The sequence below is a fragment of the Populus trichocarpa genome, chromosome 6 (assembly GCF_000002775.5).
Source record: "Populus trichocarpa isolate Nisqually-1 chromosome 6, P.trichocarpa_v4.1, whole genome shotgun sequence".
In the NCBI taxonomy this organism is placed as follows: domain Eukaryota; kingdom Viridiplantae; phylum Streptophyta; class Magnoliopsida; order Malpighiales; family Salicaceae; genus Populus; species Populus trichocarpa.
Genome location: NC_037290.2, coordinates 20564679 through 20588608, shown reverse-complemented (window position 1 = coordinate 20588608; position 23930 = coordinate 20564679). Strand labels below are relative to the sequence as shown.

At 37.8% G+C, this 23930-nt stretch overlaps 3 protein-coding genes and 1 pseudogene across 4 annotated transcripts; 2 read left to right on the top strand and 2 right to left on the bottom strand.

The window, feature by feature from the left end:
- The first annotated feature begins 418 nt into the window (after positions 1-418).
- LOC7479499 (universal stress protein A-like protein) lies at positions 419-1800 on the top strand. Of its 2 annotated transcripts, none has more exons than XM_024602557.2 (4): positions 419-793; positions 925-1028; positions 1296-1414; positions 1498-1800. In XM_024602557.2, exons 1-4 carry the CDS (start codon positions 517-519, stop codon positions 1607-1609), a joined length of 612 nt encoding a protein of 203 aa, XP_024458325.2. In that variant the 5' UTR covers positions 419-516; the 3' UTR covers positions 1610-1800. The 2 variants fall into 2 exon arrangements, with proteins under 2 accessions (XP_024458325.2, XP_052309931.1); XM_052453971.1 differs by having other exon boundaries at positions 922-1028.
- Positions 1801-2411: 611 nt separating this feature from the next.
- Positions 2412-4089, bottom strand: LOC7455617 (glycerol-3-phosphate acyltransferase RAM2). Its single transcript, XM_002309240.4, has 2 exons — positions 3481-4089; positions 2412-3380 (listed from the first exon to the last, which is right to left on the bottom strand). Exons 1-2 carry the CDS (start codon positions 4084-4086, stop codon positions 2481-2483), a joined length of 1506 nt encoding a protein of 501 aa, XP_002309276.4. The 5' UTR covers positions 4087-4089; the 3' UTR covers positions 2412-2480.
- A 7082-nt stretch (positions 4090-11171) lies between these two features.
- Positions 11172-14414, top strand: LOC18100600 (exocyst complex component EXO84A-like; annotated as a pseudogene).
- Positions 14415-17955: 3541 nt separating this feature from the next.
- Positions 17956-22723, bottom strand: LOC7455618 (rhomboid-like protein 15). The gene is made up of 13 exons (XM_002309241.4): positions 22557-22723; positions 21887-22052; positions 21193-21496; positions 20800-20832; positions 20597-20688; positions 20414-20487; positions 19973-20067; positions 19826-19895; positions 19414-19592; positions 18804-18861; positions 18644-18700; positions 18409-18483; positions 17956-18325 (listed from the first exon to the last, which is right to left on the bottom strand). Exons 1-13 carry the CDS (start codon positions 22578-22580, stop codon positions 18320-18322), a joined length of 1233 nt encoding a protein of 410 aa, XP_002309277.2. The 5' UTR covers positions 22581-22723; the 3' UTR covers positions 17956-18319.
- Positions 22724-23930: the final 1207 nt, after the last annotated feature.

Below are 23930 nucleotides of genomic sequence, written 5' to 3'. Positions count from 1 at the left end.
TTGCTTCTATGGACACAGAAGAACTTAATGTGTTCATTCAACAAAAGTGAATGTGTTGTTGATTTAGAATTTATGTGGTTGGATGTTTTGTTTTAAATATTTTAGAATTTATATTTTGTTTGTGTTTTAGATATTGAATTAAATTTATGTTGTTGGTTTATAATTTAAATTTGGTTTATGTAAGTGTTGCATTGTAACTAGTTATGTATTTTTTTTATAGGTTTTTTTTTTGGGTTGACCCGGGTCAACCCATCTGACCCGTGACCCGATCACTTGACTAGATCGATGAACTGGTCGGGTTTCAAAACTATGATCGACAGCTAGTATTTGCTAACTGTGGTTATTACAAACTGTCTTGTTTGGCCATGCATGATAAGTTTGAAAAACTCTACCTGCATGAACACCAAGTGTCCAAATTTGGCTGAAAAGAAATTCCCACGTAGCGCCCTAACTTTTTAAGGTGCGAGTGACGAAAAATTTTCCTTTATATAATTAAGAGTTGAGAAAGTGGCAACAATGGAGACGGGTGCAAATTTAGAAAGAGAAGTAATGCAAGAGCAGATGCTGCATCAGCCGTTAAAGGAGATGCAAATCAGAAAGAGATTGAGGATTATGGTGGCAATTGACGACAGTGATGGGAGCTTCTATGCTCTTAACTGGGCTCTTGACAATCTTGTTGATGGCATTGTTCCAACAACTGAACCGAGCCAGGAAGAATCTGGCCTGGTCACACTGGTTCATGTTCAACAGCCCTTCCAGCACTACATGTACCCTGCTGGTTCTGGTGGAGCAGGTTTAAGATCCCTTGTTTATGTCATGTGCATCTGAATAAAGCTTAATTTGAGTAGTGTTTATTTGCCAAGTTATGATGATGTGGGAATCATAATCACGTACAGATTGATTGCTTTTATAATGATGCAGCAGCTTTTTATGCATCATCTTCGATCATAGAATCTGTGAGGAAATCGCTGGCAGAAAATGCTACGGCGCTACTCTCCCGTGCATTACAGATGTGCAAAGATAAGATGGTAGTTAAATATATAAAAAAAGTAATGAAGCTAATTATTACTTTATTAGTATTACGAGTAAATGGTTTTCAAGGCCAAATGAAATGCCACTGATCATATAAAATTGAAGTCAGAAATGATCGTTTAATTCCTTCTCTTGCTCTTTCATCGTGTTCTTTTAGTTCATAAGGTCATACAAGCTGTGTAAAATTTAATCCCGAGTCCAATTTATCTCAAAGGTAATTAGTTAAGGCTCTTCTTCTGTTCATGTTATCAAATGTTGAGCAGATCAAAGCAGAAACTCTTATTCTTGAAGGGGATCCGAAAGACAAAATTTGTCGAGCCACAGAGCAAATGCAGGCTGATGTCCTTGTTGTTGGCAGCCGTGGTCTAGGCAAGATCAAAAGGTAATTAATTACTAGCAGCTCATTCCATGCTAGCTGTCAATTTATCTGTCTATTAATTAGTAACTGAATCTTGCTCGTCGCAGAGCACTCCTAGGAAGTATAAGTGACTACTGCGCCCACCATGCAAAATGTCCCATCCTTATTGTCAAGCCACCAAAGGAGATCACTAAGGAGAAAAGGAAGACCGATGGATAGACTACTGTTTGGTGATAAGCACTGCCAGTGGCAGTGTAGAGGCCTCTGAGCAGCTATGATTGTGCGTGTTGTTGTGTTAAGCATCGGCCTGTAACAAGTCAAAAAACTACATGTGCCTGCCTGCTGCTATGTTCTTTTGCGTGTGCTCTTGTATATTTTTCTGATCAAGAAAGTTTTATGCTACAGCTAAATTTATCTACTTGCATGTTGGTAGGTTACAGACATCATCCGATAACTCTATAACTATTGATCCCGTTTCTGGGCATGGATAGATATGTGATTCGTGATTAAATGGATATACCTTCCAAAGATCCTTAAAACTGCACCCAGTGGAGCTAACAGCAATGTTTTTGCTTACCTCCATACATTTGCGTATATTTGTCTCAAGCTCCGAATTATCTCTGTCCTGACCTTGATCACAAGAAAATGCCTAGAAATCTCTAGCGATTGAATGAAATTTTTTAACACAATTAGCCATTACCCTCTGGTTCTCTTGTTAACACCCTCTAGTGATATTCTATTCGTTTTTTGTTAGATTTAGCTCATTTGAGAATCTGACACTTGAGAGAAACACACTTCAGTACTGATACAATAACACCAGCCATTGAAGCTAACTATAGGAAAAATGCATGGATATCTAGCTACGTATGCAATACATCCTCCCTGAATAGGCACTTGGGCTTGATTTTGCTTCTTTATTATTTGCAAATATCATTTCTACCAAACATGACATTAATTTGAAATGAAAGGAAATATCCCTTTCTCCCCCAACTTAAAAATTGAAACAAGTACTGATCCCGAATGGCGCATGGTAATTGGTGATTGACTCACAGAGGTATATAATTAAACCCAAATTGTGGAACAAACAGAATTAACACCCCATTACTTTGTTGGCTTGGACCTTCGTCTTTTCAACCACATTCCCATCATTCCCAGCAAGTGCCCTGTACTTGTCTCTCCTAGTAAAGGAAGTGCATTCATAGGAGAGAGTAGCAGCAATCACTCTTTGTATGTAGTTTGCCACCTCATGGCTAGATTTCCCACCACTTAATGTTAGCTCTAGTGGCAACTTGTTCAGGAAAGTTACTTCATATGCTGGGCTAGGGTTCATGAAGAAGTAAAATGGATCCATCCCTTTCCAGCCTCTTGCAGTGGTTCCGTGAAACATACTCATGCGATTCGCCATAGCCACTGGAACGAGTTCGTCTGTTAATTCAGCAAACAAAGCCGAGAACCTTAAAAGAAACGGTTCGCGGCAAGTAGTTCCCTCGGGACATATAGCTAGGTCACCTTCTTCTAATAACTTCTTGATCATTGATGCGTCTGCAGCTCGGTCACGGCTGAGTCTAACAGTTTTGATTGGTGAGATAATTTCAGAGAGACGAGAAAGTGAGTATGTAACTGCTGGAATAGGGCGCCCAAGGGCAGTGGAGAGAAATATGGGATCAAGCAAGGTTCTGTGTGAGCAAACAAAGAGGACACCAGATTGACCAATTGATTTTTTGGCTGGGGGAGGTGGGGTTCCCTTTATGGTGACACGGACACCAAGTGCCCAGAAAGCATAGTAGACCATTGGCATAGGCAGGAGTGACCCTGCTGCAATCCTCAAGCAGGCTAAAATGAAGCCTATAGGGATCCAGAGAATTATGAGTAGTGCTGATAATGGTGTTGGTTTTTGGACTAGCCGGCCATCATGGAAGATGACTGGTTTTGGGAGCTTGTCAGTAGTTACAGCTTCAACCTCTGGCTTAGGTGGCACTATGTAGCCCTCCTGTAGTTTTGATCAAGGTAATCTGTCAGCTTCTGCCCAATGATATATGAAGGGGAAAAATGAAAAGAAGAAGAAGAAGACCACTAGACTATCGTCTAACCTTGCATAGAGCCATGAAGGGTGCATCTGTATGACGATCTCCAAGTCCAATCTCTGGTTGTGTCATCCCAAAAGCCTTTTTAAGCGCATCTGCCTTGTTCTTCCCCACAAGTACTCCCGGGCTCTGAACAAACCCTGTTGCTCTACCTTTATAAGTTAATATCTCAGTCCCCAAAACCAAATCAGCTCCCAAGAAATCTTTCAAAAATGCTTCCACCATAATTCTTGGATTTGCAGTAAGAACGCAACGTTTTCCGCAAGAAGAGAACACACGCCACGACTCAGAATGAAGGTCACTAGAGTAAAACTTTGGCAGCACAGCACGTGCTACAGACTCGATATCTGATAACTTCATTCCGGCACATGTAGCAAAGATAAGAACTTTAATACCAGCAGACTCGGACACAAAGTAATACAGAAGTCCTGCTAGTGGTGAGTTCAAGAGCAAGAAAAGCAGCCTAAAAATCCCACCAGCTTCGAAGGCAAGTAGAGCAAAGTAAGGGAATGAGCTACGGCCTCTAAGCAAGGTCCCATCCATGTCAGCAACTACACTGTGCTTTTCTCTGCCGATGGATGCACATTTGTCAACAGTTGGGAAGCTAACCATCTTTGTAACTATGTTTGGTTTCTATTGCCTAAATTTTGAATGAGCAACTTGGAAGTTGGTGGGGGCATTTATAGAGATGAAGAAAAACCAAGCTAGAGGACATGAATAAAAAGTGAGGGAGATACGAGAAAAGTGGATCGTTGGGAACTAAGAGCCAGGGTGACAAGGGAGCTATTTGGCGCCGAGATTTCGAAATAAGCTTCAGTATGTTATGGAATGATCGATGGTTAGGTACAAGTTTAAGGATAAACAATGCTGAGTTTGTAAATAATTGACTTTGTGTTCATCGCTTCTTTTGTTGTCGTGTGTGATTTAAATAAGCTTTGCAATGTTAGTCACTCTCATGTCCGATGCTCACTTCTGGAGAATGGGCGATGATAGAGAAGTGGCAATATTTTCACATTAAAAGAGCATATTCACGTGGATGATCAAATAAATTCAGTATACAAGCACAACCAAGTTCGTTAGCTACGATTGTGACTCTGAAATAAGAATTGATGTCAACATGCAGGGCTTAGGCATGTTAGATGTACATAGAGTCCAGCTTGTTATGCCTGTCATGATTGTTATCCAGTTTGGTTTTTTAGGTTAAAGATGATGGTGGCCTTTAGTCCACACCAAGAACTCTTTACATACGAGTCTAAGTTTCTTCGCAGGGTAGTTGATGAGTTTTTGTGCCTTGAAGGCAAGATAAACTTGGTAAAATGAACAAGAAGATAGAACTATCTGCTAATGTTAGATACATAATGGTAACTCCACCCTAAACATCTAAGACAGATTTGAGTGATTAAAGTTCCAAGATGTTCAATTGTTCAGAGAAGGCCTTTAAATATGCTGTTTGTAAAATAACCTCCAGATTCTGAGGCAGATTTGTAGGTGGCATCCAAGTATTCTTAGCTCCTCCTCGCTTCCGGATTGAGCAAGTTCTTGACTGTGGTGATTATTAAGTTACCCTATTCATCGGTAGTCAAAATCACCCTTTCCTTGCATTTTTTCTTTCTTTTTTTGGTGTCTATGAAGATTATCATCTGCTGATTGAGATCCCATGTGAACTTTCTCATTTTCTGTGAGGTCCTTGAAACAGAAGCTAATATATCACTTGATCTCTTCTCTGTCCATCCTGAAACATACAAGCGAAGGAAGGTTTGCATGACAGCTAAACCATGAATAAATATGTGCACTGTGTGTGCTGTAATTGCATGAGAGATTTTCTTAGAAAAACGCAACCAAATATAGGCAAAAAACTAACCTTCCCATTCTCACTGCAATTTCCTGCAAAATGGCCTGCCACTCCACATTTGTAGCATGTAGTGTAGGCTTTTGTGCTTGTGGTTGCTCCACATGTAGAAAAACCTTCATTTGATTAGTCATTTCTTTCATTACAGCACATAAAATATAATATTTTGCAGTGAAAATAATTCTAAAATCTCAAACTAATTAGTAAATAGAAAAATATAAAAAATAAATACAATCAATCATATAAAAGCATACAAGAAATTTTGACGCGGGACAACAAACAACAGAATTAAAGCCGGGAAAAGAAAGAAGCTTTAGAAGAAGAAGAAAGCCAAAGAAGAGAAGAGAGGAGAGTAAGGAGATGCAAAATCTGCAATTTTCATTAATCATCAATAATGTCATGTCTCAAAATGATAGAACATATAAATAGTAAACTTTAGGACATCCCACTATTGGGCTCGGCCCATCAAATTAAACTGTTTAACATAAATAATAAAATGACAATGAGCAGGCCCAAATGGGCTAAATAAATAAAAGTACAATGAAATAGGCCCAAATGGACTTAGGCCTCCAACCAAAGCGTGATGGGCTGGGCCATCCCACGTCGCCTCCGTCCATATACTCGTGTAGTTTGTGGTGTGGGTCTGGTGTCCCCACCAACTCTCCCGGGGTTAGAGAAACTCGACCCCGTCGAGTGTAATACTGGCCGACTCTGATAGTACTCCCAAAGATCTGGGTCAAGCTGCTGCAAAGTATCTCTAGTAATCCAAGTGCAATCTGAGTCAGGGCGACCCACCCAACGAACTAGAAACCGTTGAACCTCACCATTCCTGTTAAAAACAACTTGTTCATCCAGAATAACATCAATATTATCCTTTTATGCTGATGTCAAGGTGAAAGGGATAGAGGTTTTAATAGGGTCATCAAGAGGGGAGTTAAGTGGTATCTCAAATGGATCATCTGGGATAGGAAGTGGTTTGTGGTAGGCAACTAGATCCTCAATATTAAATGTAGAGCTAATGCCAAAATCATGTGGTAAATCAAGAACATAAGCATTTGGACCAATTCGTTGTAGCACTTTGAAAGGCCCGGCACTGCGCGCATGTAATTTTCGATTAGCTCCCGAAGGAAACCGCTCGGGTCTAACCCGTATCATAACATAGTCTCCCACATTAAACTCATTATGTCGTCTATGTAAATCAGCTTGAAGTTTATAATGCGCATTACTTGCTTGAGTCTGTTTAGTGATCTCAATATGCAAATCCTGAATTCTACGTGCAAAAGACTCGGCTGACTCAGACACTCTAGCATGAAGGGACATAGGAAGAAGGTCTAAAGGTTTCCTAGGCTTGTAACCATGTACAACTTCAAATGGACTCATGCCTATTGACCTATTGATAGAGCTATTATAGGCAAACTGGGCCGTAGGAAGAATCAGATCCCAATTCCGATTATGATCATTCACTAGACACCTTAAAAGGTTGCCCAAACTCCTGTTAACCACCTCAGTTTGACCATCAGTTTGGGGGTGGTAAGCAGTAGAAAACTTCAATTTAGTGCCCACCATATGCCAAAGGGTTTTCCAGAAATAGCTTGTGAATCTAACATCCCTATCCGACACTATGGTTTGAGGAAGACCATACAACTTGACAATCTCGTCAAAATAGAGTTTTGCAACTTTGGAGGCATCTGTGGTCTTAGTACAAGGAATAAAATGGGCCATCTTAGAGAAGCGGTCGACAACCATAAAAATAGAATCATGTTTCTTCACAGTACGTGGAAGCCCAAGCACAAAATCCATGCTCACATCTTGCCAAGGGCAAGTAGGAACGGGCAATGGGGTGTAAAGACCAGTATTTTGTTTTCTATGCTTAGCGAGTTGGCAAGTTCGACATTGACCTATCAATTTGGCGACATCTCTCTTCAAGCTAGACCAAAAAAATTAGCGTTCCACTTCTTCAATGGTTTTATTCCTTCCAAAATGTCCTGAGAGACCTCCAGCATGAATCTCCCATATCAAAAAGTCACGCACAGATGTTTTCGGGATACAAAGCTTATTATCCCGAAATAAGTACCCATCTTGGAGGTGATAACCATTTATAGCACGGTGACTCTCATCCTTCAATGTCAAGTATATTTCTCCAAATGCTGAGCAAGATTCATACTCCTCTTTGAGTCTTTCAAATCCTGTGACTTCAACACTCATTACGGATAACAGCGTTACCCGACGACTCAAAGCATCTGCAGCCTTATTCTCTATTCCAGATTTATGTTTCAAAACAAATGAGTATGCCTGCAAATATTCAACCCAATGACCATGCCTATGATTAAGCTTCTTTTGGGAGTTAAGATAGCAGAGGGCCTCATGGTCGGAGTAAAGAACAAACTCCTGTGGTAGCAAGTAATGGCGCCAATAACGCAAAGCCTGAACCACCGCATAAAACTCCTTATCATAAGTTGAGTATTTTTGTTTTGCCTCATTAAGCTTCTCACTAAAGTAGGCTACAGGGTGACGTTCCTGACTAAGTACTCCACCTATACCGACTCCCGAAGCATCACATTCTACTTCAAACACTTTAGTAAAATCAGGTAGCCGTATTACTGGGGCCTCCGTCATTTTCTTCTTAACCTCCTCAAATGCCCTATTAGCTCCTTTACTCCACTTAAACTCACCTTGTTTCAAACAATCTGTAATAGGTGACATGATGGTGCTAAATCCCTTAATAAAACGACGATAGAAAGTCGCAAGCCCATGAAAACTACGAACCTCATGAATAGTCTTAGGCTCAGGCCAATCTACTATCGCTTGGACTTTCTGGGGGTCAGCAGAGACTCCTTTCCATGACACTATAAACCCTAAAAAGACCACTTGATCTGTAAAGAAAGAACACTTTTTGACATTTGCAAACAAACTGGCCTTTCTTAGGGTGGTACAAACTTGGATAAGATGATCGAAATGTTCTTCCTTGGTTTTGCTATAAATAAGAATATCATCAAAGTATACCACCAAGAACTTTCCCATAAATGGCTGAAGCACTTGTGTCATTACTCTCATAAAAGTGCTAGGTGCATTGGAAAGGCCAAAAGGCATGACTAACCATTCATATAAACCATCTTTAGTCTTAAAGGCCGTTTTCTATTCATCGCCCGGACGGATCCTAATCTGATGATACTCACTCTTCAAGTCAATCTTAGAGAAGAGCTGGGCTCCTGCCATCATATCTAGCATGTCATCCAATCGAGGAATTGGAAAACGATACTTGATTGTAATCCTAGTAATGGCTCGACTGTCAACACACATTCTCCACGATCCATCTTTCTTGGGTGTTAACAATGCAGGTATCGCACAAGGGCTCAAACTCTCTCGTATAAATCCCTTTTGTAACAACTCACCTATTTGTCTTTGCAATTCAGCATGTTCACTCGGGTTCATCCTATAGTGAGGCAAGTTTGGTAGTGTGGCCCCAGGGACAAAATCTATGGCATGTTGAACATCACGCATAGGGGGTAAAACATCAGGTAGTTCAGAAAGGAAAACATCTAGAAATTCTTTCAACACTTCTCTTACCTCTTCAGGGGGCTCCTCTAAAAAGTCTTCTACAATCTCTTTAGCCACTACAGCAAACACAACAGCCTCCTCACAAATCTCCTTATCAAACTCCCTAGGACTTATTATGTTAAGCCCTCCTTCTCTCACTTTATTCTTCTTCTGACTATTATCATTAGACCTTGGAGGTAACCCAATAAGTTGGATTTTTTTACCTTGAAAAGTGAATGAACAAGAATTTGATCGTCCAAAGATTGTAACGTCCAAATCATACAACCAAGGCCTACCCAAAATGACGTGCCCTATGTCCATGGGGATGACATCACACCAAATTTCATCATGATAATCAAAAATCTTAATGGGAAAAAGACATCTCTCTTTGACCGCTATAGCTGTATCATTAACCCAAGACACACTATAGGGTTTAGGGTGTGGAACATACTTTAAGCCCAAGCGGGATACACTACTCAAGGAAACTGCATTGATACAACTACCACTGTCTATGATGATCTTACACCCTTTATCTCCACATTTAATGTAAGTGTAAAAAATAGCAGTCCTTCTCCAATCCTCAGTTCCTTTAGGTTGTGTTAAAGCACATCTAACCATACCTAACCTAGTTGTCTTGATTTGAGTGGATATAGACCTAACACAACCTAGCAAGTTAGACTCATCATCCTCGTCATTTAGATCTTGAAAATCATCGGGATTGGGCTCATATATCTTATCATCACAATTATCTTGTTCGCCCATATCCTCTTGCTCCTTGATGAACAAAGTCTTATTAGGGCAGCTAGAGGAGATATGACCAAAACCCTGACACTTAAAACACTGAATTCTGGAAGTTTTAGGTGCTTCATGAAAAATTCCCTTACCCTTGTCTTCTCTAGGTATTTGGGAAATCAAAGGATTGGGCTTACGAGGTGGGGCACCTAATATGGAGTTATTACTACCAGGTTGAGACCTATAAGGGGTATTACGAGTGTCCTGACGTCTTGTCCACTGACTTTTTGTGACCAAGTCATAATTTTGTACTAAGGTATAAGCCTCGTCAAGGGTGGAAACACCCCTAAGCACGATCTCTCTCCTAAGGTCATCGTTTAAACCTTTTCGAAATCTACTTAGAGTCATCACTTCATCCTCCCTAACTGCACACTTCATCCTATACTCATCAAATTGTGCCACATAGGCATTAGCAGACTTGCCTCCTTGCCTCAAGTTATTCCACTGGTCCAAAAGATTTCCTCTATAAGAACGAGATAAGTACTTTTCTTCTAATTTAGTCTTCATTTCAACCCAGTCAGTAATAGGAGGTTGACCTCTCCTATTCAAAGACTCTTCTACACTTTCCCAATAGAGCTGAGCGGTCCCACTAAGTTTCATCTTCGCAAATCTTACCCTTCTATTCTCAGACAGATTATACCAGCTAAAGAATTGATCCATGTCACGGATCCATCTATCAAAAATCCGCGGGTCAAGTTGACCCTCAAAAGTTGGGGCTTCCACCTTGATGTGCCTCATGACGCGCTCATCAGGGTCATCATAGTCTTGATGGCCCTGATTGCGGTTGTATTGACGGTTCCTAGGATAAGCTGGTCTTTGACGATAATCATTGGAACGCTCACTATCCTGAGGGTCATCAAAGTCATTGTGGCCCTGGTGTTGGTTATGGTGGCGGTTCCTACGAGGAACTGGTCTTTGAGGATTCCTATGGTTGTCACTAGAATGCTCACTCTCACTAGACGGTCTTATTTGCAAAGTTTCTATGGACTCCACCCTCCCAGAAAGGTTGTTCATTTGATTGGACAGGTTGCTCATTTCCGTTCGCATAAGTTGTAATTGTTCTTGAATATCTCTAAGAACATTACTGGAGTTCGGGTCCATGGTAGCTGTGACTTCTAGATTGTGTACTAGACGACCACTACGTAAATGCATGCAAAACTAATCCTAAAACTGAGATCACCAACTAACACTTGCAAGTAAAACGCAAAATGAAATTATAGCTAGTAACATAGAAAATGAAAAATAAAAATAAAAATAAAAATAAAAATAAAAATAAAAATAAAAATTAGAATAAAGAAAATAATTTTAAATTTTTTTTTTAATTAACTTGGAGACTAAGTAATGACAGATTAAACCAGGAAAATACACAAGCAGGCAGTGTAAGTCCTCTAAATGCACACAAATAATCCCAACACAATGTTTCAGTTTTCCCACTAATTTACCCAAACTCCACAATTAATCAAGAGGATCAAATTTTCAATGCTAAACCAGCTCAAAATTAAGGTAATTTAATTTAGTTATGGGCAAGCACAAAAAAATAATATTAATGCTAAATCTTGGTTAACAAGTGTTAAAAAAAAACATACCAGGAATGATGATTTTCAATGGGTAAAAATTCTGACCGTATGATGTGGCAGCGAAGGATTACGTGGCAGTTGACGCGGCAGGATATGCTGATGGGACAGATGATGTGGCAGGGAAAGCTGACGTGGCCGAGACAATGACGTGTCAGCGACGTGGCAAGATCTGCTGATGTGTCAGGTGACACGGATGCTGACGTGGCGATGACATGTCTAGGTTAATTATATTCTCAGCTGTGGCTTTTCTTCCTTTCTTTCTTGCTTCCCTAGTTTCTGTGACCCGTTGCCGCCGCTGTCGGCGATGGCTCACTCCGTGTTCTTGCTTGGGGCCATCGGCGCGAGGGGAAGAGGTGGTGGCGTCTGGTGTTGCTGCTGCCGAAGGTGAGGGCGCTGTGGATGGTGGGTTGCGGCTGGTGCTGTTGCTGGGTTCGCGGCTGGTGCTGATGGTTAGCAACGCTGGAACCGGCGACAGAGAGCTACGGTGGCTGCGGCGCTGCGGGTTGTTGAAGGCAGTAACTCGGCGTGGGCTTGCGATCAATGGTTGTGATCGGCGTTGAGGACGACACTGGCGGAGGCGCTGCCTTTGCTGCTGTAAACCCGAACCGATGTTGGCTGTGATGGGTGTTGTGGGTAGCGGCGTCCAGTTTGATGATGGAGACGATGAACAGTGTACAGTGAACAGTAGCTTCTTGTAATCAGAACAGTAGGATTCTTTGTTTTGTGGATCGTTTAATTGTAAGAACAATTAAAAGCCGTGCTCTGATACCAAATTTGACGCGGGACAACAAACAACAGAATTAAAGTCGGGAAAAGAAAGAAGCTTTAGAAGAAGAAGAAAGCCAAAGAAGAGAAGAGAGGAGAGTAAGGAGATGCAAAATCTGCAATTTTCATTAATCATCAATAATGTCATGTCTCAAAATGATAGAACATATAAATAGTAAACTTTAGGACATCCCATTATTGGGCTCGGCCCATCAAATTAAACTGTTTAACATAAATAATAAAATGACAATGAGCAGGCCCAAATGGGCTAAATAAATAAAAGTACAATGAAATAGGCCCAAATGGACTTAGGCCTCCAACCAAAGCGTGATGGGCTGGGCCATCCCACGTCGCCTCCGTCCATATACTCGTGTAGTTTGTGGTGTGGGTCTGGTGTTCCCACCAAATTTATATGATTTAATAATTTAGATCTATTCTATAAATAAGATAATCAGAGAAATTCATTATAAAAAAATAAAATATTACAAAATATAACGCAAAATTATTTTCTCGCTCAAAATCTCTCAAAGTAATTCAAAACTTTTTTTTCCCTCCCACCAAAATATAAAAATTGAAATTACTCACCAAATAAATCATAACCCTAAAATATAACAACTTTAACTTTTTATATAATAACCTCGTCCAAGCAGCTCTAGTTCAAGGTTTGAGCGAACATGCTCGCATTGATTCTTTGTGGGCTGCTTCTGAAGACTCTACAGCAGATGACTTATCGAGTTTCGATGATGGGGAGCTTTCTGAATCAGAAGATTGGTTATTTGAATTCCTGGACACCCTTGAAGTTCTATTGGCGGAAAGGAGAGTAGATGAAGTTATGGAAGCCCTTGAGAAAGGAGAAAGATTAGCCAATGAAGGCAGTGAGAAGCACTCTTCGAGCCCAACTTCACTCATTTCTTTGGAGACTGCTATTAGAGATCAGCGACAAAAATTAGCTTGGCAGCTTGCTGATACCATTAGCCAACCTTCAACTCGTGGACTTGAGCTTCGTTCAGCTGTTTTAGCTCTAAAACATTTTGGAGATGTCCCCGTGCCCATATATTGCTACTCAATTCTCACCTCCAGAAGTTGAAGTCTATTTTGCCGAGTCTTTGCTCATCAAACAGTTCATGTGGAGGAAGCATATACTGCCGCACTTTCACAGATTGTCTTTTCCACCATCATACAAGCAGCAAGTGATTCCTTGGAAGTTTATGGGGAGGAGTTTACATATACATCCGAGCTTGTAACTTGGGCTGTCAAAGAGATCGAGTCTTTTGCTTTTCTTCTAAAGAGGCATGTTCTAGCTCAATCAGCAGCTGCAAGACGTCTAAGGGTTGCTGCCGAGTGCATTCATATATGCTTGGGTCATTGTTCTTTGTCAGAAGCTCGTGGATTGTCCCTTGCTCCCGTCTTATTGAGACTTTTTAGGCCTATTATTGAGCAGGCATTGAATGCCAATTTAAAGAAAAATGAACAGAGCAGTGCTGCACTTGCTGCCGCAGATGACTGGTTGCTCACTTATCCACCAGCAGGTGGAGGCCCTTTCTCTCGGACTGCATCTCTTGGTAGTGAATGGCATCACAGCCAAAGCTTTCAAGCAGTGCTAACAAATTCAATTCCACGGTTCAGATGTCTGATAGTGCTTTCCTCTATAAGATCTTTTATTTCACAAATTGAAAGCTCTTAGCACCTTTCTTTGGCTTCTTTTTTTTTTCTCCTCCATAATCCTGATGATTGTTGCATATGTGCGATTCAAATACTCGTTGAATTTGATTTGTCCTTTCCTTTATCATTCAAGAAATTTTCATTTTCAATTCAGAACTTTCTCGAGGATGTGGGGCCCCTTGAGAGCCTTCAGTTATGGATGGTCCTGCACTGGGAGGTGTTCAGCAAGTGTTCAATTCCTATGTCAATTTGTTAATACGTGAACTATCGATTTCAGCAGAGAATGAAGAAAGCTTGGAAGTTTCAGGAAGTAGAATTGTCAAGATGGCAGGAACTGAATCCCAGCAGCTAGCTTTACTAGCTAGTGCATTATTGTTAGAAGATGAACTGCTCCCATGTTCTGCCATGAAGCTTTTGCCATTTCCTACTAGAATGGATGAACAACGTAAAAGAGCTTCTGAAAGGCAATCCTGTCTTCCAGAGCAAAGGGAATGAAAGAAGAAGCTTCAACGCTCAGTTGATCGCTTACGAGATAGCTTCTGCAGACAGCATGCTCTTGATCTCATCTTCACAGAAGATGGTGACACTCATCTCAATGCATATATTTACACAAGTGTGGATGGCAGCACAGAGGATCCTGAATGGTTCCCATCTGCAATTTTCCATGCAGTTGGACTGAGTTGCAAGTCTGCTTTGGTGTGATTATAGGTTTTTCTCTATCCATCAAAGACACTCGACTGAGTCCTGGTGTCTCAGACTCTCAACAGGCTTACAGAATTTATGTAATAGTAACCTGAATACAGATTTGGTGATTTTTCTGGTTCTTTTATTAACTGTAAGCGGAAATTCTTTTCGGAGAATTGTACTTGTCAAGATATTCAAAGCGTGCTTGACTACATTTTCATTGTACTTGTCAGGAAATCCATATCTTCACCGGTTAGGGGACAAGCACACATCATTCAAACAGGTGACTCCAAATTCTCGATCAATTTGAACCATGAACGAGGAAACTGGGTTGAAGAATTAAATTTGAATTTCACTGTAATGTTATTTACTGTCTGGTTTTATACTATCAAGCATAATTCTTAATCCAATTATTTGATCAGACTAAAGTTTTACCAAGTGTTTCTAGACGTGTTGTTTTGTATAGGGTTAAAATTTCAAGTCAATTAGAGTTTGCAAAAATCTTAAAATACATGTCAGCAGATGCAATACAAATTTTATTATTTGTTGTCTTTCACATATTTTGTTATTTGTTTTATTTTGATTTGTTGACTTGTGGACTTTCTATTTAAAGAATTTTCTTTTCCTCGTGATACAAGGATATTCGGTAGCTTATTTTTAAAAGTTTTCTAGTTTTACAAGAATCTTTAATGGGTAGCAACATAGTTTTCAAGTGTGACAAGGATTTCTTAATGTTTCAAAAATCATTTTCTTACAAAGATTCTTTATTTATCTTATCTGCACAAGGAAATGAGGGCTGAAGTATTTAATGACAAATTACTTTTGGGCTGGATTATTTTTTTATATTAATTTGAATTATTTTAAGGTTTTATTTGTTGTTTTATTTTATTATTTGGATATTTACATTTAGTTTAGAGCTTGTGTTTTAGTTTGAGTTTGTTTTGGCTTAAAATCAATGTTTTATGACTATGTTAGGTATTAGATTTGTGTTATCTAATCATTAGCTTTGGCCTATTGGTTTACAACCCAAAAAAGGGTCTATGGGGGTTATTTAAGAGGACTATATATTAGTTTATTTGCTGTAAAAATCCAGCAGCCATAATATTTTAAATAAACTTGTGTTTTGCATGATGCAACACTTTTCTCTTTGCTAAGATAAAAAACAAATTTAACTTATCAAGGTATAACTGAACTTATACTTCTCGTTATACTTCTTGTTCATGAATTAGTATTCGTTGGGTGGGGGTTCATTCCAATAGTGCTAGTACTTTGATTCAGGTAATCTTTGTGTCACACTCCTATCAAACTTGATTCTTTGGCTTTTCGGGATTTGTCTTTTTTATGTGCAAGTTTCGTGATCACAAGGTTCATATCAGTTTGTATAAGAGCGAGGCTCTGAGAATCAGGTTATATCCTCTTTGTTTTCGTTGTTTAAATTTGTTTCCACGTATATCTTCTTCTTGTTTTTCTTTGGTCTTGTTTTGGGTCTAATTTGGTTAAAGTTTTATTCTATCAATTTTGTTTTCTCTTCTTACGTTATTGTCTAGTTTTGTGTTAAGGGTTCTTTGATAAAATAAAAACATTAAAAAGTTAAAGATTTAGTTCTACCTTGAAAACACTAATACAAAGAAGATTGAATCAAACCTCATTGGAATAACTTTAAAATTGATATTCTGGGGTTTTTGGGTAAAATAATATCAAATATTAAATTTAGGGTCATTTGGATTTTTTTTGCTTTGCATTTCAAATTTGAGTATTAGATTGTGTAAATGGGTTTGATTTGCATCAACTTATAAAACTTGTTTTTATACTATTAAAATTGACCTAATCAATATACTAAAATTATATTTGGGATACTTGGGAAAAGATGAACACAGTAATAGGAAATTCGGAGGATAGGATGGAGAGAATGAAGAGACGTGATTTTGAAATTGATTTTTTGAGAAATAAGGTTGATCGGGGTGGAAACAATGTTAGGAGGGGTGGAAGGCTTGTTAGTCCCGTGGGTATAAGGATTAACTTGTGTTGATTTTAATGAGATGAGTGTTGAGAATTATGATAGTGTGTCTTTAGACCATGAAGATCAATTTGGGCATCTTAAAAATCGTAGGTATGAGGGAGTTATGAGAGATGCATGATTCAGCTAAAGAGATGATTTGGGTACCATGATTGGGTAGATAATAGTTTGGGTAACATTAAGATGAAAGTTCCTTTGTGTCAAGAAAAAACGATCTTGAGATTTGCAATGAGAGAAAAAGATGGAGCTCATATTTCATTGTTATAACTATTCAGAGAGTAAGAAGGTTAAGTTTATTGTAATTGAGTTCACGTACTATGTCATTGTGTGGTGAGATTAGCTTGTGTTGAGTCGTAGAAGGAATATTGAGAGGCATGTTGAGACTTGGAATGAGATAAAGACGGTTATGAGCAGACAATTTATCCCTAGTTATTATTATAAGGAATTGTACCAAAAGTTACAATGTTTGGGCCAAGGTACAAAGTATGTTGATGAGAACCACAAAAAGATGAAGATCACGATGGTTTGAGCTAATATAATGAAAGATAAGAAGGCCATTATAGCTAGATTCTTAAATGGGTTGAATAGCAAGATCACGAATATTATAGAGTTGAAACACTTTATGGAGTTGAAGGATATGATGTTTCATATAGCAACAAGAGTGGAGGGACAACTCAAACGTAATAGTAGTTCACGGCCAAGCCAACTATTGGGTTCTTCGTCAACTTGAAAACCTAATTAAAAGGCTAATGTAGGGGTTGCCCAATCTCAATCAAATATAGGGGAGAGAATCGAGACTACAAAAAAGAATAAGGACATCTTCACTGATAATATAGGTAAAGTTGAAACTCCTACATCTTGTAATCGTGATATAAAATATTTTCATTGTTTAGGAGTTGGTCATGTTACTTCGCTGTGTCCAAATAAGCGAGCTATGATTATAAAGGCTCATGGTGAAGTTGTGACTGATAGAAAGGTTAGTGATGAGGAGAAGATGGGCTTGAAGATGAAAATGAATGATAGGAAGGTTAGTGATGAGGAGAAGATGGGCTTGAAGATGAAAATGATGAATGTATTGAGTTTCCGGTTGAGTGGGAGGCGCTTGTAGTGAAAAGAGCATTGAATTTGCAAGATAATGTGGTTGATTTGGAGGAGCAACGAAAAAACATCTTCTATGTGAGGTATCATGTTGAGAATAAAGGTTTTGGTGATGTTTATCTACCATGGAATGATGATGTAGTCTTATAATGCATCTTGGCAGATAAAATACAAATTTTATTACTTGTTACACTAATGAATTTTCTATTTAGAGATGATTTTTTTTCCTCGTAATACAAGAATATTTAACAACTTATTTTTAAAAAATTTCTAAAAATAAATTTAACACATCTTCTTTATTCTTCTCGTACATGAATTTCATGAATTGATTTTCATTAAGTAAAGGTTCATTCCAATAATATTATGTTTTGATTAAGGTAATCTCGACACACTTATATCAAACTTAATTCTCAAACCTAATTCTTTAGCTTTCTAGAATTTGCCTTTCGTGCCACGTCATCGAGGGAGTCACTTCACTTTCCTACTCCAGTGGGGACAGCTAGAACAATCAAGACAGCATTGTTTCAGCGTAACAGGATGTTACATATGGCACTCGGTTGTTCCAAATGGAAAACCGAGTGTCAAGGACAATGACATTAAACTGTTTTCCAATTGAATTTCAAGGTTTTGGCAACAACATATTTACAACCCATTCTTATACTTTCTTTCAACAGAAGTTAGAGTAAACTGTTTTCTTTTCTTCTTTTTCCTGTTGAATAATCCTCTCCTTCCTACCCTATCGTCTGAAAGCTACAAAAGTAGACTGCTGCCTCGTGACATCGCAATTGTTGAAGGAGTAGTGTATTAGGCCAACCATGGGGGATCTTTCTTCGAAGAATCAATGGATGGGGTTTGCTTCACAAATTATCCCTGCACATCAATCATGACATTTATTTGGGTTAGTACAAGACAAATCAATCATGAGAACCATAAGCAATGCAACTCTTACATACCTGCTGGCTCATAAGAATTTCAACTGCTACGTTAAGATCTCCATCAGCAGCTGAAATTGCAACTTCTACCTGTGTCTGAACCAATAACAAGGCATTTGTATCAGCACACTATATGGATTCTTTTGGTTCTCAAATTTTTCAATTTTTTAAGTTAACCTTAACATCTCGATTTGATATCCACACAAACTGCAAAAGCACTAAACGAAAAGAAAAGCACAATTATAGACATTTTTACCTTGTCAAAACCCATAGATACTAATTTTTGGATTTGCTCCTCGGAAGGAGCTGAATCCTGCAATCAAGAGAAACCACAAAACAACAAATGATTTAAGACCCAGAAATTTCCATTAAAAAAATAGGAGATAATATCACATTGCCAAATAAATGAAATAAACCTGATGGAGTGCAGGGTGTACTGGAGTTGGACCAACAGCATTATCTACCACTGACCTCCTGAATACCATGGAAGGATTGCAGAAAAATGAAGAACGCAAATGATTTATCACTAAAAAACAGTGGATAGGGTACTCCACATGGTATGAAGCATAGAAAGTGTAGGTAGTGAATCATTTTTGTGAAATACAATATTTTTGTACCCGAATAGAAGGCTTTATATGTGTGTTCTATTGTAGTAGTAGAATAAGAAGCTGCGATTTTGATGTTTGTTGCATGCTAGACTCTTTAATACTTGAATCACTGGTAGCCAAATAAATCAAGACCATAGCCAGGATCTAGAGCATTGCATAAGTTTTGAAATATGATGCTAGCATAGCTACCATACATTTTTTTTTTTTGAACTTCAGACAAGTACAATAACAAAAGATTTTGACATGGTCATATTCAATATAATTATTTCGTTTCCTTTGGGGACACTTAAATCCATTTTCTTGATGGGAAACAATCAACAATTTTTTAAAAAAAAATAAAAATCATAAGGACAGGGCTAGGCAGGCTTCTGTTCTCTAACATGAGATGCATCATGCATGCAAGAATAGTTTCCACTACCTTCCATCTAATGGTGGCTCTCTTGTAGCAGTTACCCCCAAATGTGAGGAACGGTTTGGGTTGCTGTTATCCAAGAGTCTAGCCTGCAGGTTTGAATCTGAATTCACAGCAGGCACTGTTTCACTTTGGCCAGAACCAAGAGCCCTTCCACTTCCAGGGAACCTATAGTCTTGCCCAGCCTGTGTGAACAAGAAATTTAATCAAGTTGTTACAATAGAAAAACTATCTACAAGTCCCAGGAATTCCAGGATCAAAGAAAAAGGATTAGGATGTATCATATGTTTCTTCTGTCCATTGTATACAGAGACACCCATTGATATTTAACAAGAATCATAACCATTTTGAAAATCAGCACTTGCATCTTTACCTTGAACATTAAGATAAAAACTTTCAAAAGAACATAACTCGATACCTGAGCAGATGTTTCCCTCTGTGGCATCCATGAAGATAAATTTCTCCAAATATTTCCAGATAATAGTCCACTGTTCAATAAAATTTATCAAGTTACATATCCTCTCGGATTAAAATTTCCTTGGACCATGGAGCAAGCAGAATTTACCTGGAGGTAGTGTTTTGGCCTGAATGTGTCGGGATGTAGCTTGTGGGACTACCGCCAGTGCACAAAATAAATTTAGGTCTCCTCACGCAGGAGGACTGAAGGTCATAAATGAATAGATCACACTTAGAACAACGCATAAATCATATGTAAATACACAGGTGAAGGATAAAATATGACTGATGAAAACACATCAACAACATATAGTTACCTACTTATTTGTAACTAGAAATTGTAAAAGAAGTGGAGGTACAATCAAAGAAGGAATTCAGAAAGAACGAGTTCACAAGGCCAGAACCCTCAAGAAGTTGGGATAGAAGTGTGCCAGAGTGAGAATTGTCAGATTCTCTGTAATTTAACAGCCAAATACACCATAACAGTCTAATTAAAGAACAGGGAAATAAATCTGTCTATCATCAGAAGCCAGTCCAGTAGTGTACTTACAAGCCAAGAGGAGGCCTCAATAGCAGAAAAGGAGGACGCTCCTGGCATAAGAAAGTTGAATAACCCATAGGTATCTGACAAGTAAAAGGATAGAAATCCAATCACATTGTCTGTTTATGTGGAGTATAACACAAAGTATGAAGAAATATGTATAACCTTCAAATTGAGACAAGGATTACATACATGCAAATCCGGACAAAATGCCGCATAGGTGTCCGAGTAAAGACACATTCGTCATAAGAAGCTGGAATGCTACCAGTAAGATAAATGCATACCTGTAGCATGTGTTTAATTATGCCACATCATTAACTAAACATAAAAAATTGAAGAGAAAAGAAACTCAAATATAAGAAATAACACAATACTGAAGCAGTTACAACATTTACCACTTAGCGGGAACGTTGAAGAGACCAAACACACTGCAAAACAAAATAATGAAGTTGCATATCACTAGAATGCACCAAGCAAATACATAAATCAATTACAAGGTTTACTAGATTACACTGTCATCAAAACACAAAAAACTCCTCGTGTCAGTCAAAATACTGACCACACACGTAAAAATAAACTACAATTCTTCGAGAATAATCAACAATAATACTTACTCAGTGATAACTAAATACTAAAAGAAGGATATCCTCATTCTCATGCATCCACACAGGAGCACTAACACATCTAATTATGTGCTAGTGTGATGTTGCAAAATAATAACAAGTGATGAGTATTATAATCACGGTGAAATTAAAATTCACAGCAAGAATAGGTAAATAAGAACCAACCTCCTAGACTGCACTCCACTCAAGCTCGTCTCTATAACGATCATAGAAAATAAAATTCCAGAGAAGCCTATTGCACACTCATCCAAAAGATACTGGTATGGGTGAAACGGATTGTGGGCCACCAACAATGCAATAAAAAGATGAAATATTGCATTGGTAGTGGCCAACAAAATTATCAGGTACGCCAAGCGGATAGATCCCATGATTCTCTCCAGTTCAGAACCCAGAGGTACAAGAGCCAGCATGTTGAACAGAACATGAAGGAGCGAACCATGAAAAAATATTGAGGTATAAATCCTGTAAACTGCACAAGAAAAAAAAAAGAACGCAAAGTTAATGACCACAAGTATGGGATAAATCCCTTTTTTTAAGATAAGGATGAAGTGACAACATACATGTAGGCATCAAATGAAAAAAATCAAAATTTTGATCCTTTCTTCCTAAGCCTACAAGGAACCTGAAACTATAGGCAGATTGAATGAAATGGCTGTTTAGTTAGGCATCACAGTATAGGTGCCTAATGCACCAGTGCAGATTTCAGGGCTAAAAGGGTTCCTCCTTAGACCAAGGCCAGGTAAAGTTAATTTTCCCATGGTATCATGACCTTAAACACGGTTTCAAAAATATCTTCCAATGTTGATCATAATTCATTAATCCATTATCACGAATTAAATGCATCACCTAACAAACATACCCTGAAAATGGGATACAACAGCAGTTGGCAAGAAACATATTTCGTAAAACGAGTCGTATCCAATCAGGAGGCAGACCAAGTATATAACGCCACAAACAACCACAACCGCAGAAGTAAGGAATGGAATGCTTTCCCACCATTGTCCCACTCTCGTTTGCAGTCCCGCCTGAAAACTTACGACACCAACCTTGTTACTAAATAAATAAATAAACCCATAAAAAACATGATCCGAAATGCTTTACTGACTAGTTCTGTATCGAACTGCACATTCTGCTTACTTCGACAAAGGAAATCATTTGAAAGAAGTAAATAGATTGCATCACAACATCAACATGTTCTCCCCTCATTTATTTACAAATGATATCGGAGCATCAGTCATTTAAGCTATCAAATCTACTAGTTCATTTTTTACAAAAGAAGAAAACAAAATGAACTTCATTTGCATAAATTCCTCACAAATCAAAAGGACAAAAGTGGAGAATTCTCAATCAAGCCCAACAGCACTAATTAAACAGTTAACTATACTCAATTACCACATTATCATCAACAAAAAGCTAAGCGAAATCCCCAGATTTTCATAATCTCAATTGAAACAAGAAAACCCTAAACTCAAAAAAGAAAATTAAAGATTTAGAGTCGAAAAGGAGAAGACAGGTGGAGGAGAGCTTACCTCAGTGACAATGTTAGGTCTCATTTTCTTGACTTGGAAATCAAATTTTCGGGTTTAGATCTAATTACTTGGATCGGTAAAATAGCATGGATCGAGTTCTTTTGGATAAATTATATTCTGACCCTTGTGATTTAGACATATTGCAACTCGGGTCTTATTGTTTAAAATTTCTTTAATCAAACTCTTGCGTTTGCTTCAAGGGAAAGACTGCGAGGCGAAGTTATAAAATAATTCTTCAAAATGCGTTACGTGGCAGCTTGATTTTTTTATAGAGTTTGCGTAACTGTTAATTACTTAATTTCACCCATCAAATGTAGTTATTACTAGTACATTTACCCGCATTTTGATGTGGGTAAAATAATTTTTTTAAAATGTGAAAAACATATTAAGAGCATGAAATTTTTTTTTTTTGTTATATTATTAAGCCTAGTTTAATGAATCAATTTTAAAATATCGCAACTTAATTATTTACTTAACTTGAATTTTTAATTAAACTGCGTAGGAGTTAGTCTAAATTAAATTAATTGATTTAAATAGTTCAAATGTAATTTTAATTACCTGTAAAAACATGACTTAACTTTTAACAAAACTTCAAGATAACAAGTTTTTTTAAAAAAATTATTGAAATAATGACAGATTGGATTGATTTTAGTTCCTAGCGACACGTGTCATGAATTATATTAAGTTTAATAAATTTTTTTAATTATATAATGAAAATATATGCTCATAAAATTAGGCACCAACCTAAAATATAAACATTTATTTAAGACAGTGATAACCCTATAAAAATAATAAAAAATAAATCATGCAGTTTATTTCCCAATCAATTTAATATTAAAGGACAAAATTGAGGAAAAACAATCAAAGGATGAAAAACAAAAAAATCATATAAAAAACTATTTTTTTATTTAATTATATGATAAAAAAATAAATGATCGCTAAATTGAATATTAACACAATACTAAAATGTTGACAAAAAAATGTTAAACTCGTCAGACCTCTGAATCAGGTCAACCAACCAAACTTGTGAACATGTCCATGGATTTTATAAAGTTTAATAATATGGTTTTTTCTCAAAAACTATATTTTTTTTGTATTAGGAAGAAAGTGACGGGGAAAAAAGTCATGTTCAACTAGAAAAGAAAAAAAAAACAACTCACCAAACCCATAAATCGGGATAACCTGAGTTACTTAGTAAACTCGTAAGTCATTCTAACCCTATAGAAAGGCAAAATAAAAAGAAGATTGACATTATCATTATCGTAATCACTATTACTATCATTATTACCATTGTTATTACTATTATTGTTAATACTATTATTACTATTATTGTTGTTATTGTTATTCTTGTTATTATTATTACCCTTGCTAGCA